General features: G+C 37.1%; 4 protein-coding genes across 4 annotated transcripts; 2 read left to right on the plus strand and 2 right to left on the minus strand.

Moving 5' to 3' along the window:
* The first annotated feature begins 3,047 nt into the window (after nucleotides 1–3,047).
* LOC110756583 (cucumisin-like) lies at nucleotides 3,048–6,863 on the plus strand. The gene is made up of 10 exons (XM_088249186.1): nucleotides 3,048–3,228; nucleotides 3,741–3,841; nucleotides 4,022–4,119; nucleotides 4,219–4,462; nucleotides 4,567–5,080; nucleotides 5,175–5,278; nucleotides 5,349–5,564; nucleotides 5,666–5,777; nucleotides 5,891–6,104; nucleotides 6,203–6,863. Exons 1-10 carry the CDS (start codon nucleotides 3,106–3,108, stop codon nucleotides 6,736–6,738), a joined length of 2,262 nt encoding a protein of 753 aa, XP_088105312.1. The 5' UTR covers nucleotides 3,048–3,105; the 3' UTR covers nucleotides 6,739–6,863.
* Nucleotides 6,864–14,684: 7,821 nt separating this feature from the next.
* On the plus strand, nucleotides 14,685–16,144 carry LOC110756708 (uncharacterized). Its single transcript, XM_021958165.2, has 5 exons — nucleotides 14,685–15,125; nucleotides 15,211–15,438; nucleotides 15,531–15,606; nucleotides 15,706–15,767; nucleotides 15,878–16,144. The coding sequence occupies exons 1-4, from the start codon at nucleotides 14,973–14,975 to the stop codon at nucleotides 15,720–15,722; spliced, it is 474 nt and encodes a 157-aa protein (XP_021813857.1). The 5' UTR covers nucleotides 14,685–14,972; the 3' UTR covers nucleotides 15,723–15,767; nucleotides 15,878–16,144.
* A 15-nt stretch (nucleotides 16,145–16,159) lies between these two features.
* Nucleotides 16,160–17,032, minus strand: LOC148297024 (uncharacterized). The gene is made up of 2 exons (XM_088248012.1): nucleotides 16,654–17,032; nucleotides 16,160–16,475 (listed from the first exon to the last, which is right to left on the minus strand). The coding sequence occupies exons 1-2, from the start codon at nucleotides 17,000–17,002 to the stop codon at nucleotides 16,456–16,458; spliced, it is 369 nt and encodes a 122-aa protein (XP_088104138.1). The 5' UTR covers nucleotides 17,003–17,032; the 3' UTR covers nucleotides 16,160–16,455.
* A 935-nt stretch (nucleotides 17,033–17,967) lies between these two features.
* LOC110756710 (uncharacterized) lies at nucleotides 17,968–21,406 on the minus strand. Its single transcript, XM_021958167.2, has 3 exons — nucleotides 20,967–21,406; nucleotides 20,723–20,788; nucleotides 17,968–18,294 (listed from the first exon to the last, which is right to left on the minus strand). The coding sequence occupies exons 1-2, from the start codon at nucleotides 21,301–21,303 to the stop codon at nucleotides 20,769–20,771; spliced, it is 357 nt and encodes a 118-aa protein (XP_021813859.1). The 5' UTR covers nucleotides 21,304–21,406; the 3' UTR covers nucleotides 17,968–18,294; nucleotides 20,723–20,768.
* Between the last annotated feature and the right edge of the window lie 418 nt (nucleotides 21,407–21,824).

Raw genomic sequence — 21,824 nt, forward strand, 5'->3', positions numbered from 1 at the left:
TTTCGGATCAAAAAGAAATCTGATGGCAGTATTGAAAGGTATAAGGCTCGCCTAGTGGCCAAAGGCTATCATCAACAGGCAGGCCTGGATTACTCTGAGACATTTAGCCCAGTTGCCAAACCAGTCACTATTCAAATTTTGCTCACCTTGGCTGCTTCTCACAATTGGTTTCTAAATCAACTTGATGTTAGTAATGCCTTTCTCCATGGATTTCTCACTGAGGACGTATTTATGGAACAACCACCTGGTTTTGTTGCTCCAGATAGCTCCTCTTATGTTTGCAAATTGCATAAGTCCCTCTATGGTTTGAAACAAGCACCCAGGGCCTGGTATGACCAGCTATATACCTCTCTGCTATCTCTAGGATTTCAAGCCTCTCAATCTGACACTTCCCTTTTTATCCTCAAAGTGCCTCATTTGGTCTTGATTCTTGTCTATGTCGATGATATTATCATCACTGGTCCCTCTTCTGCAACTTGTCAAACAATCATTTCTAAACTTGGCACTCAATTTCCTATTAAGGACTTGGGACCCCTCCATTACTTTTTGGGCCTTGAAGTGCATCAAACTGATCATGGCATTTTCCTTTCTCAGCAAAAATATGCTTTGGATTTACTCTCCAAGGCCAAGATGGAGGGTGCTAAACCTTGTGTAACTCCTATAGGTTCCCTCAAGCTTGACCATACTGGTCCTTTGTTACAAAATCCTACAGAATACAGATCTTTGGCAGGTGCACTACAATATCTAACATGGACCCGACCAGATCTCTCCTTTGCTGTCAATCAGGTATGTCAATTCATGCACACTCCAAGGGAATCACATATGCAGGCTGTCAAAAGAATTCTTAGATACCTCAAGGGCACTGTTACAGATGGTCTGTGGTTCAAGAAAGGTCATTTGAATCTGGTTTCATACTCTGATGCTGACTGGGCCGGGTGCCACTTTGACAGACGATCTACTAGTGGGTATTGTGTGTTCTTTGGTCCAAATCTAATTAGTTGGAGTGCTAAGAAACAACCCACTGTTGCTAGATCCTCTACAGAGGCTGAATACAGATCATTAGCCATTACTGCTGCTGAGCTTACCTGGATATGCAAGGTACTCACTGATATCGGATTCTCCTTGCATTCTACACCTCTCTTATGGTGTGATAATATTTCCGCCATTTCTCTCGCTTCCAATCCTGTTTTTCATGCAAGGACCAAACATGTTGAATTAGACTACCACTACATCAGAGAACTCGTTCTCAGTAAGGCTCTCACCGTACGGTATGTCTGCAGTCAAGATCAAATAGCTGATATTCACACTAAAGCTCTTCCCAAGGCACGCTTTTTGCTCTTAAAGTCCAAGCTTTCTCTTCGGTCCCCTCCTCTCAGCTTGAGGGGGTGTAAAAGGACTAACATGCAACCCACCAAGGTTACCTCAACAGAAGACACGTGCAACCCATCTCATGATAGTTGTAAAGTTGGTTCAAACATATAAGCATGGTCTTGTCTGTATATTGAGTTGTAAAGCTGTTGTCTTTGTCTTTTCTATTATTAGACTAGGTTAGTGCTTCAAGCATCCGTTTGCTTTCCACTATTATTTGTGTATAAATACTCTACACCTTTATCAATGAAAAACATAACTTTCACATATTCTTTACACACAACACACAACAAGGTCATGGCGATTTCCGTGGTTTCCCGGAAACAGTGTCCAACAATATCAATGAAAAGCGATATCATCGTAGCGTAGAACTGTTTGAAAATTTCTGAAATGCGAATATATTGCTGCAATGATTTGGTGCAACGATTCTGAAGAATGTTTTTAAAATCGTGTATTGGCTGAAAATTTATATATATATAGATGTTGGTAAAATGACTCTGCTACATATTATTCATATCTTCTTCCATGGGGATTTGTTTTGGAAAATTCACTATTATGCCTAATATTTTGTGTTGTGTTTTGTGTTTGCGAGAAAGTTGATACATACAATAGGGACCAATGGCAATAGACAGAAAATTCCAATCCAATATCTAAATGGGATAGGAGAGTAGTCTTGACTGTCTGCGAAAGTGCTTTTGCTTTTTGGTAGTGGTGTGGTTGAGCTGATGAGAAGCACTAGTGAGTCCATTATCATTGTGAACGGAGTTAACGGTAGGGAAACACAAATTTATGATCACGGGGTTACTTTAATTTTGAGAGGTGTAGTGAGACTTGACTAAAATTTCAGGAGATACTATAATAAATAAACTTTAAATCAATCAATGCCCACCTAAGTCAAGCTGAGCTTTTCTTTTGAAAACTAAATTGTTAGCTACATGATGGATAAAAGTACTTTAACAAATAATCAAATACCCCAAAAATTAATAGCCTCTAACACTTTTGAAGAAGTGCTTTCAGACAGCCTCTAAAAAGTTTTATGGTCAAGGAAGAAGATGGTGTGAGGTACACGGCTAGGATCTAAGCAAACATGTGAAATGTTCTTGGGATATCTGTGCGGAGTTTGAAAAGGGTTTAGGTTAGTTTTGGAAAGCTTAAACCCATTAATTTCCGGATAAGTCAAAGCTAGCTTCTTTCTGTCTCTAGTTTTTCTGTTTTGAAAACTCAATATTTTGAGCTGAATAGTCAAATATACCAAAACATGTTCTATTAGAAGTGCATGCTTTTTTGCTTTATGTTTTGCCAAATGCAATCAATCTTCAGTATTTAAGTAAAGTCAGGTGCTTCAAATATGGAATCCAACACTAAAGAAAATGGTATAGTTAATGTAAGGAAGATATGGTGTGAGTGCATGGAAGACTTTGATCACAAAATTTCGGATTCAGATTTGGATTCGGATCCTCTACTGGTTCTTAATGCGCCCTTGTCCCTTCGCTTGCCTTTTAATCTTAACTGTACATGACAAATTCAAAAGGTGTGTGAACAAAAGAGTAGTGCACGTTTGGATATGGGTGGGATCAAATGTATGGATTCATTAGTTTTGTAATGCACGGCTAGGATCGAAGCAAACAAGTGAAACGCATGGCTACTTCTTAGTATAAATACATGACGTTCTTGGATGAGCTTGCGCCATCTTTTCCAAGTTATACTTTTTCTAGGTTTTGTAGTGAGACCCCCATAATGGATTTAGTTCCATGGTCGCGAAAAGGGTTTTTCCTTGTAGTGTGGTTTCTCCTTCTCAGCCTCACATGCACTCTGCTAGTAGATGTCACTCATTCTGCTGCTCATCCGGATACCAGAAAGGCATGCAATTCTCCTCTCTCTCTCTCTCTCTCTCTCTCTCTCTCTCTCTCTCTCTCTCTATATATATATATATATATATATATATATATATATTTTAAAACTGGCTTCTATATACTTAGGGCCCGTTTGATTATTATTTCAATTTTAGTTTTTAGTTTTTAGTTTTCATTTTCTATGCCAAAGTATAGAGGGAAAAGAGGGAGAATGGAAGTGAGAATGAGAGTGGAGATGAGATTGAGAGGGAATCTAAGAGGAGACGATGGGAGGGAGGAGTGATAAAAGTGAAAAAAAAAAAAAAAAAAAAACTGAAATGTATTTCAAATTGTTTTCACTATTGTTACTCCTCCCTCTCATCTTCCCCTCTCATCCTCTCTCTCAATCTCATTCTCACTCTTATTCTCATTCTCATTTTCCTCTATACTCTAGCACAAAAAATAAAAACTAAAAGCTAAAGTTGAAATAGTTATCAAACGGGCCCTTAATAACGTTTATTATTATTATATTAATCGCAGGTTTATATTGTGTACATGGGGGACAAGCCAAAGCTCGACATTCCCACCACTACAACATTGCCTCTTCATGTAAACATGATTCAAAACGTAGTTGGCAGCAGGTTAATTATAACATATATAATATAAGTTTACTGCCTTTTTTTGCTAGGATTAACGAGTTTTCTAGATGAGTAATTGGTGACAATTATATAACTAATTAACATTACAAGGATATGATTTGCAATTTATTAAACTATAGCTAGACCCTATATAATTCCTAACTTGAGTTAGTTTATGTTCAGCAATATTGAACAAGAACCTCTCCTACTGTACAGCTACAAGAGAAGCTTCAATGGCTTTGCTGCAAAGTTAACAGAGGAAGAAGCTCAGAAAATGGCTGGTTGTGGATCGAGCTTTCTTTCCAATTTGCATAAAAAGTACTGACCATTATAAGTTTATATCTTACTGGAAGCTTGTGTGTGTATATATATATATATAGGAATGGCTGGTGTGGTGTCTGTTTTCCCTAGTGGGAAGCAGAAGCTCCACACAACAAGGTCATGGAACTTCATCGGGTTTCATGAAAACGTGAAGAGAAGCACTGTTGAAAGCGACATCATCGTTGGGATGATCGACTCTGGAGTTTGGCCGGAATCTGCCAGCTTCAGTGATGCCAGGTTCGGTCCACCACCCAAAAAATGGAAAGGCACATGCCAAGGCTCATCCAATTTTACTTGCAACAAGTAAGGCTAATATACTAGACCTATCATGTTGGTAGATAATAAACGTAAAAATTATCCGTTTTATGTGATAATTGACTGACGTACTGTTGCTATGGTTGAAACAGTAAAATCATTGGAGCACGATATTACCACAATGGTAGACCTTTCGTAGAAGGTGACATCAAGTCTTCACGAGATTCGAATGGCCATGGAACCCACACTGCATCAACAGCAGCAGGAAACTTAGTTAGCAAAGCAAGCCTATTTGGTTTGGGGTCAGGGACAGCAAGAGGAGGGGTCCCATCAGCACGTATTGCGGTGTACAAAGTAGGTTGGTCGGATGGTATTAGTGACGATGATATTCTAGCGGCATTTGATGATGCGATCGCCGATGGTGTCGACATACTATCTGTCTCCCTCGGACCGACTTCTCCGGACGATTATTTCAGGACACCAGTTACCATTGGAGCCTTTCACGCTTTAAGAAAAGGAATTCTGACTTCCACTTCTGCTGGGAACGAAGGTCCAGACCTCAAGACCGTCACAGGCTTTGCGCCATGGTGTCTTTCTGTGGCTGCAACCACCGTAGATCGGAAGTTTGTTACCAAGGTTCAATTGGGTAACCAAAAAATCTATGAGGTACCAAAAAATTTAATAGAACCTATAGCTAATTAACAGGCCCTCACTTAAGCAATTGAATTAATATATTAATTTGCTTCATTGGCGTATGTAGGGAATTGTACCAAACACATTTGACCTCAAGGGAAAGTTGTATCCTCTAATATTTTCTGGAGACGCACCCAATAGGACAGCTGGCTACGACGAGTCTATATCTATGTAAATACAATTATACACCTTGTGTAATATTTATGGGATATGTTGCACTAATTAATATATGGTGGTACAGGACATGCGAACAAGGCTCGTTAGACCACAATTTGGTGAAGGGCAAGATTGTTCTTTGCGATGGGAAGAATGGGGATGGGGCCTATTCTGCAGGTGCAGTTGGAGTTATTTTGCAAGGCCGATCTGTTGCAGATGTGCTTGACCCTCTTCCCAGACCTGCCTCTTGCGTTGGTTTGGATGGTGGTAGCAGCATTTACTATTACATTAACTCAACAAGGTACACACAAATATAATTTGTAACTTTTAAGCTAAACCAGATCAGAATGATGCTAAGCTAATTTATATATGATTTTGAATATTGTAATGATTAATTTGTAGGAACCCAACTGCAACAATTTTTAAAAGTACTGAGGGTATTGACACACTGTCCCCATATGTGCCATCCTTCTCATCAAGGGGTCCTAATCCAGTCACTCCTAACATTCTCAAGGTACGCATACGTAATTACTTGGAACTTGATGAACACTCAAGACTGTTTTATTTTATATATAATTAGCTAGCTAGGCTGCAGCACTTCATCTCTCCTTGTTATATATGTTGCAGCCAGATATAGCTGCTCCGGGAGCTTCTATTTTGGCAGCATGGCCTCCAATTGCACCTCCTTCGGATGATCCCAGAGATGACAGAGTAGCATCATACAATGTAATCTCAGGGACATCAATGGCTTGCCCACATGCCACGGGAGTAGCTGCATACGTCAAATCATTTCACCCCAATTGGTCTCCTGCTGCTATCCAATCCGCTCTTATCACCACCGGTAGGGCTGTGTATAAACGTGATGAGTTATTTTAATTACGTACAATTTTAGTATGGCCTAACCACGTATATCTTGGATTATTTGTAACAATTTTGCAGCTAAACCCCTGAGTCCCGATCTTAACCCTGAAGCCGAATTTGCATACGGAGCTGGCCAAATTGACCCTGTTAGGGCTCCATATCCTGGTTTGGTATATGATGCTACTGAACTGGACTACATAGAATTCTTGTGTGCACAAGGTTATAGTACCAAATTATTGCAATCTATTACCGGGCACAAGAGTAGCTGCTCATCAAAAACTAATTATGGAGCACTCAGTGATCATTTGAATTATCCTTCTTTTGCACTTTCCTCCTCAAATCCAAACTCCATCAGTGGGGTTTTCAATAGGACAGCCACAAATGTTGGATCAAAAAGGTCCACATATAAAGCTAAAGTTATTGGTGCAACGAAAGGACTCGAAATCAAAGTTAATCCAAGCATTCTATCGTTCTCATCTCTTGGGCAGAAGCTATCATTTCAGGTCACGGTAAAAGGGTCAATTCATCACAAATCCAGTGTCTCTGCTTCTCTGGTGTGGGATGATGGTACTTTTCAAGTCAGGAGCCCCATTGTTGTCTATGCTATATATTAAGTGGTGCATGGATCATGCAATCTTGTATTGATGTAAGAAGAAAAAGAAAATTGCACTACTGAGGATCAAATGACAGATTCTCTAATATTTAATATATATCGATTATGAGTGATGAGACTTTACCATGATGCAGAAATTTGAAATGTATCTTTAGTAAATTGAGCTTAGACCCATAAAATTCATTTTAAATCACCTACAACCCTTCCCTTTATTTTTATATTTAAAATACCCAATTTTTTCAAATAATATCCGATGACTAGGATCCAACTAAGCAAGTTGCCTAATATAACTTAAAATCTGATTTATTGTATTTTTTGGATTCCAAAACTACCCCTATTTATAAGTTAATGTGTTATGGGGGGGTGTAACTAATGACACATGTTGAATTTGGAAAGATCTCCAAATAGTTGTAATGGATGTAGGAATTAATTTAGAAACTTATTTGAAATTAAATATTAAATTCAACATTAATGTATTAGTAATCTATAGGTGATTAATGTTTCAGTTTATTAAATATAAAAATTATGTTGTTTTCCTTTTATGAATTATACGACTAGTAATCTATTTATTATAGTTTTATGAATAATAGTGTACATTCTAATTATGTTGAAAAAGAATTTGATAAGCTATTTATTGTTTGTTTTTTGAAAAATATATTTTTTTAAATGAACCTATTTTTTCTCCAAATAAAGCACCTATTACTTGTTTTATGAAAAACAATTTGATAATCTTTTTATTGTTTGTTTTATGAAAACTTTTTTTTTTTTAATCAACCTATTTTTTCTCTCCAAATAATGTACTTATTTTTTTTCTCTAATAATGTACCTAGTAAAACAATTTACCTAGTATAATGAACCTATTTTCAATTATACAACGTACCTATTTTCTATAATTTACCTAGTATAATGAACCTGTTTTCAATTGAAAAAATGTGCATAAATTTCAATTATACAACGTACCTATTTTCTATAAATTATTGTGTACCTATTTTTAATTTATAAAAAATGTACGGAATTTCAATTACAAAGTAACTGACCTAGTTTTTTTTAAATTTTTTTGGTAAATACTATACCTATATTTTTATAGGTATATATTTATATTTATATTTTTCACATGTACATTATTGGATATGTAATTTACATTTTTTATTTTTTTTGCAATTTTAGGGGGCGATATGTTAGAGGGAATGGCAACCAAAAGAAATGGGGTGATTGATATGCTATTAATAGGGAGTTTTAATTACAATTATGACAGTTAATGAAATGTTTGGAATAAATTATAAATAAAATATGAAGTCTGATGGCAACGATGTAAAAACATAGGAATATTATGACCTCTTATATCCTACTGGTCATTTAAGTTTGAAATTGGGTTTTACACATAGATTTATAGAATGATGGATATATGTCTAGGAAATAGAAATTGTAGGGACCTATATTGGACAAGCCCTTTATTTTATTATACTTGTTTGGAGTGATCCCATGCAAATCTCATCCCTTGTTGTTGTTGTTTTTGTTTTTTTTAGAACATTTCCTATTGAGATGGTTGATAGCATATTAAACTCACGCATACACGGATGCTAGGACTCGAACTCAGGACCTTTCCTAAAAGGAAGCATTTGCTCCAAACCACTATACTAGTGAGTCATTTGTTGTTCTTGTTTACTCTTAAATATTAATATATTTCAAAATTTAGATACTGAATAATAAATGAGTTAATTCATTAGTTTTTCTTTTTAAAAAGAATAGTCTAATTTAATTCATTAGTTTTTCTTTTTAAAAAGAATAGTCTAATTCAAAATTGGGATTCAAGATGGCAAAAGTAAACGATTGTCGTTCTCCCCCAGCGGAAGAAGCACGGAAGATGCCTGGTGAGGATGGTGTTGTGTCTGTTTTCCCCAGCGGAGAGAAGCAGATCCACACAACAAGGTCATGGGACTTCATTGGGGTTGCATGACAAATGATTCCAACATATATTTTTTTTCAGCTAAACCCATGAGTGACAATCTTAATTCTGATGCCGAATTTGCATACGGAACTGGCCAGATAAACCCTATCAGGGCTCCATATCCTGGTTTGGTATATGATGCCGCGGAAACAGATTACATCAAATTTTTGTGTGCACATGGCTACACCACCAAATTGTTGCAGATGATAACAAAGAACAGTAACAGCCAATGCTCATCAGAATCTAACAATAGAAATGCACTCAGTGATCACCTAAACCAACCATCCTTTGTGATTTCCACCCAGCATCCAAATCAATCCATTAGGGGCGTTTTCAATAGGTGTTGGGTCACCAACATCGACATATAAAGCTAAAGTTATCGGTGCACCAAAAGCACTTGAAATCAAAGTTGATCCGAGCGTTCTTTCTTTCACATCTCTTGGGCAGAAGCTATCTTTTTCAGTCACAGTAAATGGGTCAATTGAGAAATCCAATCGTTCAAGCGTTCTTTCGTTCACATCTCTAGGGCGTCTCCAAATTTGCTTTTGCTTTGTTAGTGAAAGTTGAGCTGGGATGCACTCGTGAGTCCATTATCATTATGGGGGACCAAGTCATTATCGACATGGTCGATTTAACTTATAATAGTAACCAAACCGAACCAGGATAGTCTTCTTGACAAAAAGAAAAAACCATGATCACCCTAGTTGAAATGAAATGGAAATGGAGATCTCATCATTATGACGCAAACAAATTGACGTAACCATGGAATAACAATATGTGATTCACGAGGTTGGAGATTAAACAATGAACGACAAGTAAATTTATTGAGGCTTTAATTTCTTTTTCAAACATTAGCTTATTAATCTCTTACACGTGTTGATTCCTTACCTTACCTCGATATCCCCTTAAGCTATAGGGGTTGATAAAAATACGTCAGCAAGATATAAGCGTTATCCTTGAGGAAGAAATGGTTTGAGTGCGTGAAAGACTATGAATCACAAAATTTCGGATTCGGACCCTCTGCAGGTTCTTAATGTGCTTGATAGTATGTGTGAACAAAAAAGTAGTGCGTTTTGAATATGTGTGGGATCAAATGTGAATCATTAGATTTGTAATACCACGTAGGGCTAGGATTAAAGCAAACATGTGAAACGCATGGCTAAATCTTATCTTAGTATAAATACATGATGTTCTTGGATAAGATTGCCCATCTTTTCCAAGTACGTTTATAGGTTTTGTAGTGACCCCCATAATGGCTTTAGTTCCATGGTCGTTTCTCCTTCTCAGCGTGTTAACAGTATTTACCATTACATCAGCTCAACAAGGTTTTTTTTTTTAAAAAAAAAAATAGTTCCAACTTCTAAGCTACAACAGAGAATTAGCTAACCTAATTTATGATTATAGCTAATTGATAAACCCTGTCCCCATATGAGTATGACATCCTTCTCATCAAGGTAATAACTGTTGGAGTTTGAAAGCCAAATGGTGTGGTGTGGGTTCTTGTCCTACATTGGAAAACCTCAAGTTTTCAAACAAAGCACTTTGTTAGTTTGTTAAGTGGTGGACTTTGGAGAGATGTGCTTGTTGGGCTAGGCTATAAGGCTTGGCTTTGGATTTGGCATATGAATAATTATTATTATTATTAATCAATTGGCCTTTGGGGAAATTTACTCAAGACACCCAATAACATAAGCTACGAATTGATTTTTCCTAAAGAATAACTTGATGAACATTCGAGAGTCTTTTATATAATTAGCTAGGCCGCAGTACTTCATCTCTGATTTTTTTTTTCTCCTTGTTATGTTGCTGCCAGATTTAGCTGCTCCGGGAGCTTCTAGTCTAGCAGCATGGCCTCCAAAAATGTCCCTATTTCGAATGTTGAAGAAGATGACAGAGTAGTACCATCACCATACAAGGGGAATGAGACTACTTCTTGCAAATCACGGTTTGACACATACAAAAATAATTCATTAAAAACACAAAAAGAAAAATCTCTATATATGACGCTATAGAATGTGACTATGTAAATCTTTAAATCTTTTGTGTGCACAAGGCTATGGTACCAAATTATTGCAAATTATTAGCGGGGACAAGAGTAGCTGCTCATCAAAAAATAATTATGGAACACTCGGTGATTAATTAACACAACCATAGTCTCTGTTTCTCTGGTGTGGGATGATGGTACTTTCCAAGTGAAGAGCCCTATTGTTGTATATCTTGAAATTTAAAAGGTGCATGACCATGCAATCATGTATTGATGTATCAATAAGAAACGGCAAGTTGCAGAAACTTTTGCCGAGGATTAAAATGCCAGATTATGAAAATTTATTATATATGTACATCATGAGTGATGAGGCTTTACTGTGATGCAAAAACTTGAAATGTATCCTTTATTAAGGATTATTTTATGGTACTCTATGAAATCCGAGTCTGTACTTTTGTTTGTCCATTCTTGGAGTGGGAAAGGGAATTTTGCCCCCAATTGATAGGTGTATATGTATAGACAATAAATTGAAAGCTACGTAGGTAGCATTCCCATACCAAATCACATCCCTCCTTGTTCATACTTTAATTAAGAACGAAAAAAGGCCAACCAGAAAACTTTTAATGGGTACTTGCCATGTGACACAAAGTTGTCCGTCCAAATTTTTTCTCCTGAACCAATAGATTATTAAGAGCATTACCACATATTTGTCATGACAAAAGGTAAGAGGAGGCAATGGTTGTTACTATTTATATGAATAGTGCCTACCATGGCAATTTTTTTGTTGGTTTTCCACCCATCGCCTTTGTATAGAGTTTTGGTGTGGGAAGTAAAGAATATGACTAAGTATTTATTTTTATAAATTAAAATTTTAAAAAATTGAAAATTTTGGTATTTTTATCCTTGTTTTTTTTCAATTTTTTTTTGTTATTTAAATTGGTTGTTGACGTCACAATGATGTTAGTATTAAATCATCTTGCCCAAGCTAATGGAGCCAACGCTTGCCCTAGTAAGCCTTGGCTGCTGAAAACGGGATTGGGGGCCTAGGGGGCCTCTTGCCCGAGCTAGCCCCTCCCGCCGAAAATGCTCTAATGAAGCGAGAATGAGAATTAAACCTAAGACGATGTTTGGCCCCTCTCTTTTGAGTGACACCCCCCTTCCTCCTCCTCCTCCTTTTCCCAATAGAATGATTGATTGATGGCTAATTTTCAGTCATTGTCGTCATTACAAGGAGAAAGACTTATATGTCACTGGGATAGCATTGTTTTGCTATCATCATCTAATTATGCTTCATCATGTAGAATCCTTATCACACATGCTAAAATTTGGAATAACAAAACAGTATTATCCCTGTGATATATAATTTTTCAAACAAGGCTTATTATCACAAAAGGTCCCTAAGGTTTAGGAAACTATCAGATTGCATCCTTAATGTTTTTTTGTGTCATTAGTGGTCCTCAAGGTTAGTATGTGTAATCACAAATGGTCCCTGCCGTTAGGTTCCGTCAAAAACTCCGTTAGTTTGCTGATGTGGCATATATGTATATCACAAAACATCCCTGAGGTTTACACATCTATCACAAATGGTCATTGCAAATTTTTTTAATTTTTTTCATTTAAAATTCATAAAATTTTGATATATAATTTTTCTCCATTACTAGAGAGGTACATTTGGAAATAAACACATACACATGATGTTGGCACATCAAATACGTACAATGCACGAACTACCGTGCAAGTTGTGCCAAGGACAATAATCCATCCACATAACATAGCCATCGAGTGGTGAGTGGTGGGAAATTGGAATGTGGAATATTCGTAGCCTTTTTCTCACTTCTCACTTGTTTGAGCATATAACTACTACTTTTAATCTTCATCATCCATATCACATGCACGCTTGTCATAATTCGGCGTATGGTTTTTCTTTTTCTTTTTTGTTACATTTTGTATAGGACCATACAATTGTGAACAGGAAGCGACCGACACCAATAATAACCTAAAAACATATTATCTGTCTTAGGCCCACGTGCACCTTTGAGGCTTTGACCTTTCGAAATGGATGGCATTTGGATGAGGTGATGATATAATTAAGATGAACAATATATATTTACAGGTCTTGTCTTAAGCTTTTTCTTTCTTCTAAAGCAAGCAACCCGCCATGGAAAGTTGGGCTTGAAAATGACACGGCAAATTGATATGCTTTTTTTAACAACATTCATTCCTCCATGGCTACAACCAGAAAGAATGAACAAAAATGACTCGTACATACAACTTTTTGCAAATTGGCTACCGGAATCTCAACTTGTTCCACATGCATGGTCAAGTAGCAAGTTTTGCTGGGTCGAACCACTTTTTTCTTTTCTCTTTTTTATCTGAATTGGGCCCCAAGCCTTACCTTTCTAATTAAAAAATAATTTGGTTGAGTTGGGTTGGGTTGCAACAATCTGAGATCCAAGCTGGGTCAAAACCCACCAGACCAAACTAAGATCGATCCAAGAAGTGGGAAAAAGAAATTTTCTATTTCCTTGTTCAGTCAGATCAACTTTCCCTAGAAAATGAAGGAAAAAGGATGTGGTTAATAGATATGTTGAAGAATAAAGTCCTACATCGAAAACTTGATATGGAGTTATCCCATTTCATCTGCATACTGCATGCAGAAATGGAAAAGTTTTGCTCTGCAAAAAAAAATGTCATGCCTTTTTTCGTTTCCAGGAAAGTGGTGGTGATATGGATGTAATGGGAAGATGCAGTGCTTATCCCTTTTTTTATGGTCTGAAATGCAGTGCTTATCCTAAGCTATCCAAAAGGAACATAAAGCTATTATGAGATGAAAGAATGAAAATCCTTTAACTACCGTATCTTCAAGATAATGTGATTTAAATATAGTATCCAAACAGTACTTATAAGCCGCCCAAACATTACTTGTCAGCCCTGCATTGGTTATCAATTAATCATCTAATTGAAGTTCTCTTTGGCGGAGCAGATACGGATTTACTTTAATTAAATTGAATTAGAATATGTTCTAAGGCACGCGGATGAGAACCTTGAGGTATCATTTCATTGGGTTGAATTTTCATAATAACACTACACCATTTGACCTTGTGGCATCTTTGCTAGTAGCCATGTTGATCACGACCTACTCTTTCTTTTGATCCTATAAGTATATTTTTGAAAATGAAATGTGATATCATCCTTGGCGGCACACACAAAAATACATTTTCTTTTCATTCCATAACTTCAAATAATAAGATATGTTTTTATTTAAAATATATAGCTAAATGTATGAGACTGTGGTTTAACGGTACGGAAGAATACTTACAAATTGAACATAATTTGAAATGATCATGAATATCCATTTTTTATATCGCCTAATGACTAAATCCTTCTTATAAGTTACTATAGGTCAAATTGTGCTCGATTTTAAAAAAAATCATTCAAAAGTTACATTCGAAGATAATAATATTTGATGGCATATATTGGTACCGATTCTTGAAGATTGCAAGGAAGACATGCACACATGCAAATATGTTTGATATGAATTGCATGGCATCTAGATCTAGTGTGGCTTGAGTCAACTATTTGATGTAAACGTGCATATCCGCATCAAAATCCCAATTTGAGACATCAACACCTTATCCGTTTTAAGACATTAACAGCTCTCTCTCTCTCTCTCTCCTCATCTCCTCATCTCCTCACCTCTCATCTCTCTCGCAGAAGAAAAATCTGAATGTCGACCAACTCAAGCAAAAGCATATAATAGAACATGTATGTATTGGTCAAAGATTGATTTATATAGGGTCCCGCTGTGACACGTGGCAGTAGGGGCTTAGAGTTGGCAAGATGTCCACTTGGATCAAACTGAGGCAACCCATGTGTCAAAAAACAGGGGAGAGTTGAAGGGCACATGGGGACCGGAGACAGGGGATGAGGTTAGCATCCATGTATCCCAACCAGCTAAATCCATCTCCATATATTTTTGGGCTTATAAATACCTTTGTCACGCCTTCACTATCTCCACATCTGCAAATCTTCACGTGTTCTCTCTGGCCCCCCTTACCTTCTCCAGTTTTATCTCTTTAACTTGTTTGTTTCTGTATTTCTTCTCATCAATATTCTGCAAATCTTATCCAGTTTTCTGCTTCTGGGTCTTTGACCGTTAAGAGATAAACTATCAGCTATCAGAAGCAGCAGCAGTAGTTAATTTTGTTCGTTTTGGCTGACAAAGAAAGCAGCTTTTGTGAAACACTATAACTACTTAGCTAGTATATACAAGAGTTCTATATACTTAACTAATTATATTACTATGGAGAACAAGAACCAAGTGGGTGGTGGTGGTTCAAGCCATGCCTCTTCTTCTTCGTCCAGGACTCTGGATCATCTCTTTGGCCCCAAGGACTCTTCCTCATCTTCTTCATCCTCCTTGTTTGGCTCTATTTTCCCACCACCACCATCAGCGGTAAGTGAGTTTATTGCCCTGTTTTTTTGTGTTTTTTTTTTTTGGGTACAAGTCTAAATGACCTGTGGGTTTAAATTTTGATTAGGGACTTGGGAGCAGTGGCAAGTACGGAAATCCAAGCGCTTTGGATAATAAGAGCCAAGGGTTTTACAGTAGCAAAGGCGAAAGCACGAAAGGCGCAAGTAAAGATTCCATGATATATCAAAATGAAGCTATGGAGCCATGCAACTTCAGCTCCTCAATCTACTATGGTGGCCAAGAAAATTATAGTCCAAGAGCTGGGACGACCACTGAATCCCACCAGCACCACCTTGTAAGTGCAAACCAAGTAGTTGTTGTTTTTTTTATTTTTTTTATTTTATGAAGTAATACTCAGCTGATATTAATTGTTGTGTAATTCTTCAGTCTAAGAAAGATGGGGGTGATGATGATGCAAATGGGAATAATTCAAACAGTGCTTCAAGAGGAAACTGGTGGAAGGGTATGTTTTTTCATGGAATTATGTTTACTAATCAAGATTATTAATTATACTAATCTAGTCTACAGTATTAATTAATATCTGTACTTCTCATCTGTGCAGGTTCACTTTATTACTAACTCTTTCCGGTGCGTTTTATGAGAACTCACCACCTTTTAGCAGAGGTAATTAACACAAGTTCATCCTATGTTTTGCTTCTGATTGGCATGCAATGCAATATTAGCTGTAACTTTTTCGTCTGACGCTGAAAAATTTAATGTCTGTTATGTTGCAGGGTGAGATCTCAGTATGAACATCTACCTTAAAGACTATGTATGGAAAATAAGATGGCGTGTGTTATACAGAGTACATATATAGCATGGTAGATATAGTGCAGAAGAGCCAGGACTGATCCAGAAACTTAGCTTGTTGGGTCTTTTTATCCCAGTTGGGCAAGTTCTGTAATATATACGAGCTAATTAATGTTTCATGTACTTTGTTTTGTTTTGTGAGAGAGAACTTTCATCTACTTAATTTAGACAGTGTGTTTTTAATATTTCAATCCTAATTCTGGCAATCGATCTATGATATGAAGCCATAACCAGAAACGTTTTGCCACTTTTACAGTGTGTGAGAAAACCCCCCTTCCTCAATATCGCTTATATCAACAAAACAAAACAAAACAAAAAAACATATATATGGGCGTTTCATGGACCAACATTTTATTAACCAGTAGTAAGTTTCTTCAAGGTCTATACTAATTAAACATTGTAAGCTAGATTGGCACATCATTAAGAGTGTTGTCTATAAAAGTTACTTGACAACCACAGCTGCCGCGGGCCATGACCAAATGGTCTTCTTCTCTACGCCTCATCATGCTTGCACCACATAAGCTGCAAATCACCAAAAATGAAAAGTTTTTAACAGCAGCAAAATCAAGAATTACGCAAGCTAAGCAGCCGAGACTGAATTTTAAAGTCAGACTAAATTCGACATCATAAATTGTCAAACTATGAATCTAAACCGTTAATTAAGTTAATACGCATAATAAGATACAGATGACATGCATACCTCCGCACTTGTAACCCCTAGGACGTCCAGCAATTTTGCAGCGTTTAGGAATGGTGACGGCAACTACAGGGTTGATCCCAAGGCTCTTAGCTTCTTTAGAAAGGATGATGGCACAAAGGCAGCTTGTGCGGACCTTCTGGATCAGAGCGCAGCAATTGGGAGGAACCTCCACATTCTTATCCTGTGCGGCGGCTGCACAGGGTGCTAGCTTGTAGGCCAGCACCTCCGGGTCCAGCTGCCCACACTCCCCAGCCCCATCAACCCCTTCAATTTCGAACCCCCAATTATTGCCTACAATTGCAAACAAACCCACGATGCAAATGTACCTCAATATTACACCTCCTTCCATTTTTTCTTTTTACAGTTCTTCTACAAATGAATGCTGTGTGTATATTATATATAGCAAATTTAGTTGACTGGAAATGGCGACCATTAAGTCGTCCTCCACACCACAACAATAAATTATATCTTTAGATTAATTTTTTCAAACGTGTCCATTACCATAAAACTTTAAAATATTCGATGTAAGCACTCTAAGGCTGACTGAGTCCTCCGAAGGGCAGGTATATCTCACTTGAATGTTTCATAAGCCACTGGTTGTGCTGATCTCGATTACTTCGAACAAATCTATGAGGTAATTTCAATGAATATATCCTCAATATTGAAGCTTTGAAGAGAATTGTACAATTAATTTCAATATTGTTAAGGGCTGGCCTAATATAGACCCTATAACTTCTTTTTCCTATACATAAACCCATCAATTTTGAAATTTATGTATAAAACTCAAATTCAAACTGTAATGCACCGTAAGATTTAAAAGGTCATAGTACTCCTACATATTTACATTGTTTGCCACCGAACTTTAGATAAGTCAACCCAATGGTTTTCAAGCATGTTATTAACTCACTCATTTCAAATTAATATTTCTTGATTTACAACATATCAATGACTCCAGTTTTTAATGGGCATGAGCTGATTTTCGGATGGATCGGATCAGAATCAGAGAATTTCAATTTTGATCCAAAAAATTTCAGAATGGAAATGCTATTCCAATTTCGTTACAAAAAAATTTGGAATTTCATTTTCTATTCTAATCCAAAAAACTCTGAATATTGGAAAATTTTGGAACTTGCATATTTTGGAATTCTTTTAGAAAATTTTGGAAACTAGTTCAACATTCTAAACATGCTCAACCTCTTTTTTGGGTCAAAGTTCCAATTCATTGCACTCACCCAAAAGGGCAGAGAATAGTACAAACAAAGCTAGGCAAAAACACCGGCCAGAAAACCAACTGGAAACAAACATGAACAAATCTAGCTAAAACCATCATAGTATAGCATGAAGATCATGTTCCTGAGCAAAAAAACTAAAACGGCAAAAGCCAACATAAAGGCATTTAGCCCACATAAAGGCATATAGCCCACAAAGAGGCATTACACCCATATTCGGCACAAAGCCCACATTAAACATAAAATACATAAAATAAAATACAGGAAACCTAGCCGCCACAACCAAAGAGAAACTCCAAGCCGCCACTAGCAAAAAGAAACTCCACGACTGTCGATGGACAAACCACCAATCACCACTATGAAGAACCAAACACTTGTAAGTCAACAAACCAAGCCCTTAAAACAAACCCACCTGAGATTCACCAACAGAATCAGAATTAATCCAACCAATACATCCAAAAGACAGCATCCAGCAAAAAAAGAATGAGAAAACCCATTCCATAGCCATGAGAAAAAGAACCAAGAACTTGGAAGAAGGTGGTGCAAGCACCCAAGCATGAGCTCTACACACCTTCCAATAAATACGGGCCAAAACACGTTTGAAATTTGCAACTACAGACCAAGGACGAGGCCAGATCAAAGGGGAGGTGAAGGAATCCGAATGAGCCATGGATTTTGGGTCAGTATGGAGCAAGACCTGCAGGGTAAAGATGGTGGTGATAGGGGAAATCATGCACATGGTCTTCACCTCACCAGATTGGAAAATAGGGGGAGAAGGAGAAAAGTGTGATTCAAGGAAGAAAAAGGAGGAAGAGGAGGGGAGGGGAGGAGGGGCAGACCACCTCCCCCCCCCAGATGTGGCGCTAAAGGAGTGGGGGAGTTTTTTTTTCTTCTTTTTTTTCTATGCTAGGGTCAAAGAGAGAGATGCCCAACCATTTGAAGAATTAAATTTGACTCAAAATTGAAACTCATACCGTAAACTTGGAAAACTATTATATGCTAGTACTTAGATGTTGTTATCCTTTATGAAATAACTTATCTACGTCTATTTGGAAAACTATTTTATCTAAGCTTAAAATCCCAACATATTTCGGAATTCAGAATTTTTTAGAATCTCTAGATACATGCTAATTCCAATCCAATTCTTATTAGAATTTTAGAATTTCAGAACTTTTGAATGTCAAAATTGATTTGGACTTGCCAAAATTGGAATTTTTTAGAACGGAATCGGTCGAAATCGGATGTTCCAATCCAACTTGCACCCCTAATCATTCCCTTTAACCCCTAAAATCTCGATCAATAAAAAAATCTTTAAAATTTTGACAAAAAAGTATATTATCAACAGTTACTTTAAGGGCTAGTTTGGCATTGTTGTGCTTTTAAAAAAAACTGCTTCTGCTGTGCTGCAAAAATAATCGGCTGTGAAAAAAATCAGTTAGGCGTTTGGTAAACTATATTTGAAAAATTGTTGTGAGTAATCAAAGTGTTTGGTAAACTTTTATACAGAAGCACTTTGAGTATGTATAATGACCAAAAAAGTCACAAGATATAAAAATTAGTTGAAAATGAGACAAATGTTAATAAAAAAACTTAATAATAAATTGGATATAATATTTTTTAAAAATTTAAAATAGTCTTAAAACACAAAAACGTCTCTACCCCCAAAAAAAAAAAAAAAAAAAAACCCTCTCAGCAACACAGCAACTCTTCCCATCTTTTCTTCGCAGCCCTTTCCCCATCACCACCACAAACTCTCACCCCCTCCCTCCTCTCCTCTCCTTCCCTGTTAGGAACCAATTCCCCTGTCGCAGACAATCACCAGGCCCCTCCAACAACCCCACCTGACCCGACCTCGATAACATATCACCACACCCAACCCCTTCCCTCACGCCAGTCCCACAGAACAAACCTCACCCAACCACCACCTCTCTCTCTCTCTCGATCTCTCCACCCAACCCTCCACCGTCTCTCTACTTGAACCCCCACGCCGGCCAAATCCACCAAGCCTTACCCACTGCCCAGATCCACCAAGCCATACCCATTGCCCAAATACAAATCTTAGGGTTTTTTACTCTATTTTTATTCAATTTATTGAAATTTACGAATCAACACATGAAATTCAATTTAATTCAGATTGATTGCTGGTGAAATTGCAGCTGTTATTATCGCTAGCAATAACTAGCCCAACTTGCAGTGAGAAGAAGGAAGAAGAAGAGTGTGCTGGGTGTTGAGGGGAGACGAAACCCATTTTGGAATGGGAGGGATATGGGCTGTCATTTTGGAAAAGTAGTAAGGGTGTTGTGGGAAAAATGAAAATATCATTAAAAGGAACCGGGTGTTTTTTTTAAAAGCAGCTTTGAGAAGCTGGTTCCAACCTACTTTGAAAAACTGCTTTAAATGACCTGAGATTTTAATATAAGTTGACTTTATTTCTTTCACCAAACACTTTCAGTTGCAAAAATTATTTTTAAAGCAACTTATTTTTTAAGCACCGCACTCCCAAACGCCACCTAAATGGGGTAAAACAGTGTGGCTGAGGGCTTCTCTCACCTCTTTTTCCCTTTTTTTTTTTGTTTTTTTTTTTTTTTTCCGGTCTTTGTTTTTGGACCAAAATGCCCCTCAACAAAGTAACAATAGTTACTTTAAATTGAAAACAATAAGGGTAAAACTGATCAAATTGAAATCACAAGAACTTTAGTAATAAAAGTGATAAACCACATAAATCAAAAGTGGCTTTTTGCCTTATATTTATCAATAGTAAGTTTCTTCAAGGTTAATTATACTAATTAAACATTGTAAGCTAGATTAGCATATCATTAAGAGTGTTGTCTATAAGTTACTTGAGAACCATAGCTGCCGCGCGCCATGACCAAATGGTCTTCTTAGTCATGCTTGCACCACATAAGCTGCAAATCACAAAAAATGAAAAGTTTTTAACAGCAGCAAAATCAAGAATTACGCAAGCTAAGCAGCCGGGACTGAATTTTAAAGTCAAACTAAATTCGCCGTCGTAAATTGTTAAACTACGAATCTGAACCGTTAATTAAGTTAATAGGCATAATAAAATGCAGATGACATACGTACCTCCGCACTTGTAACCCTTAGGACGTCCAGCAATTTTGCAGCGTTTAGGAATGGTGACGGCAACTACGGGGTTGATCCCAAGGCTCTTGGCTTCTTTAGAAAGGATGATGGCACAAAGGCAACTTGTGCGGACCTTCTGCATCAGACCACAGCACTTGGGAGGAACCTCCACGTTCTTATCCTGTCCGGAGGCTGCACAAGATGCTAGCTTGTAGATCAGCACCTCCGGGTCCAGCTGCCCGCACTCCCCAGCCCCCTCCACCCCTCCCCAATTATTGCCTACAATTGCAAACAAACCCACCATCCACACGTACCTCAATATTAAGCCTCCTCCCATTTTTTTTCTTTCTACAATTCTTCTGCTAATGCATGACTTGAATATAGCAAATTATTCAATGAAAGTTCAATTGACTGAAATGGAGACCATTAAGTCGTCCACTACACACCACAACAATAAATTATATCTTACATTAATTTTTTCAAACATGTCCACTAGAATACAAGTTTAAGCACTTTAAGGCTAGGTAGTAGGTATACTATTATCTCCACTTGAATGTTGGATTTAGATGACGGCAAATTTGCAAATCAAGACCTTTTTCCACCCGTCCAGTACACGTTTTTTTTACTTGCTTAGTATTAACTTCTGCTTTAAGTTAATTAAACAGCCAATAATCATAGGCACCCTTTGATACGTATAGGTTTACTAGTTAGCTACGTCTATTGTAAGCATGACTAAGAAATTGCCTTTCTCTTGAATATCATGTGACTTTCTATATATTTATTTTGCTGGAAGTTAAGATATATAATTTAAATTAAAATGCGACGTGTTACAGAAATTGCCTTTGAATTCAAAGTCTC

Source organism: Prunus avium, chromosome 2, assembly GCF_965620075.1.
Source record: "Prunus avium chromosome 2, drPruAviu1.hap1.1, whole genome shotgun sequence".
Taxonomy (NCBI): Eukaryota; Viridiplantae; Streptophyta; class Magnoliopsida; order Rosales; family Rosaceae; genus Prunus; species Prunus avium.

Excerpts from the sequence above, each read along its gene's own strand:
- LOC148297024 (XM_088248012.1), bottom strand. The coding sequence starts at position 17,002 with ATGGAAGGAGGTGTAATATTGAGGTACATTTGCATCGTGGGTTTGTTT. Across the intron at positions 16,476-16,653 it reads TAGGGGTTACAAGTGCGGAG|CTTATGTGGTGCAAGCATGA; the intron begins GTATGCATGTCA and ends GGTGATTTGCAG.
- LOC110756708 (XM_021958165.2), top strand. The coding sequence starts at position 14,973 with ATGGAGAACAAGAACCAAGTGGGTGGTGGTGGTTCAAGCCATGCCTCT. Across the intron at positions 15,126-15,210 it reads TCCCACCACCACCATCAGCG|GGACTTGGGAGCAGTGGCAA; the intron begins GTAAGTGAGTTT and ends AATTTTGATTAG. Across the intron at positions 15,439-15,530 it reads AATCCCACCAGCACCACCTT|TCTAAGAAAGATGGGGGTGA; the intron begins GTAAGTGCAAAC and ends GTAATTCTTCAG.
- LOC110756583 (XM_088249186.1), top strand. The coding sequence starts at position 3,106 with ATGGATTTAGTTCCATGGTCGCGAAAAGGGTTTTTCCTTGTAGTGTGG. Across the intron at positions 3,842-4,021 it reads CAAAACGTAGTTGGCAGCAG|CAATATTGAACAAGAACCTC; the intron begins GTTAATTATAAC and ends GTTTATGTTCAG. Across the intron at positions 4,463-4,566 it reads TCCAATTTTACTTGCAACAA|TAAAATCATTGGAGCACGAT; the intron begins GTAAGGCTAATA and ends TGGTTGAAACAG.
- LOC110756710 (XM_021958167.2), bottom strand. The coding sequence starts at position 21,303 with ATGGGAGGAGGCTTAATATTGAGGTACGTGTGGATGGTGGGTTTGTTT. Across the intron at positions 20,789-20,966 it reads TAAGGGTTACAAGTGCGGAG|CTTATGTGGTGCAAGCATGA; the intron begins GTACGTATGTCA and ends TGTGATTTGCAG.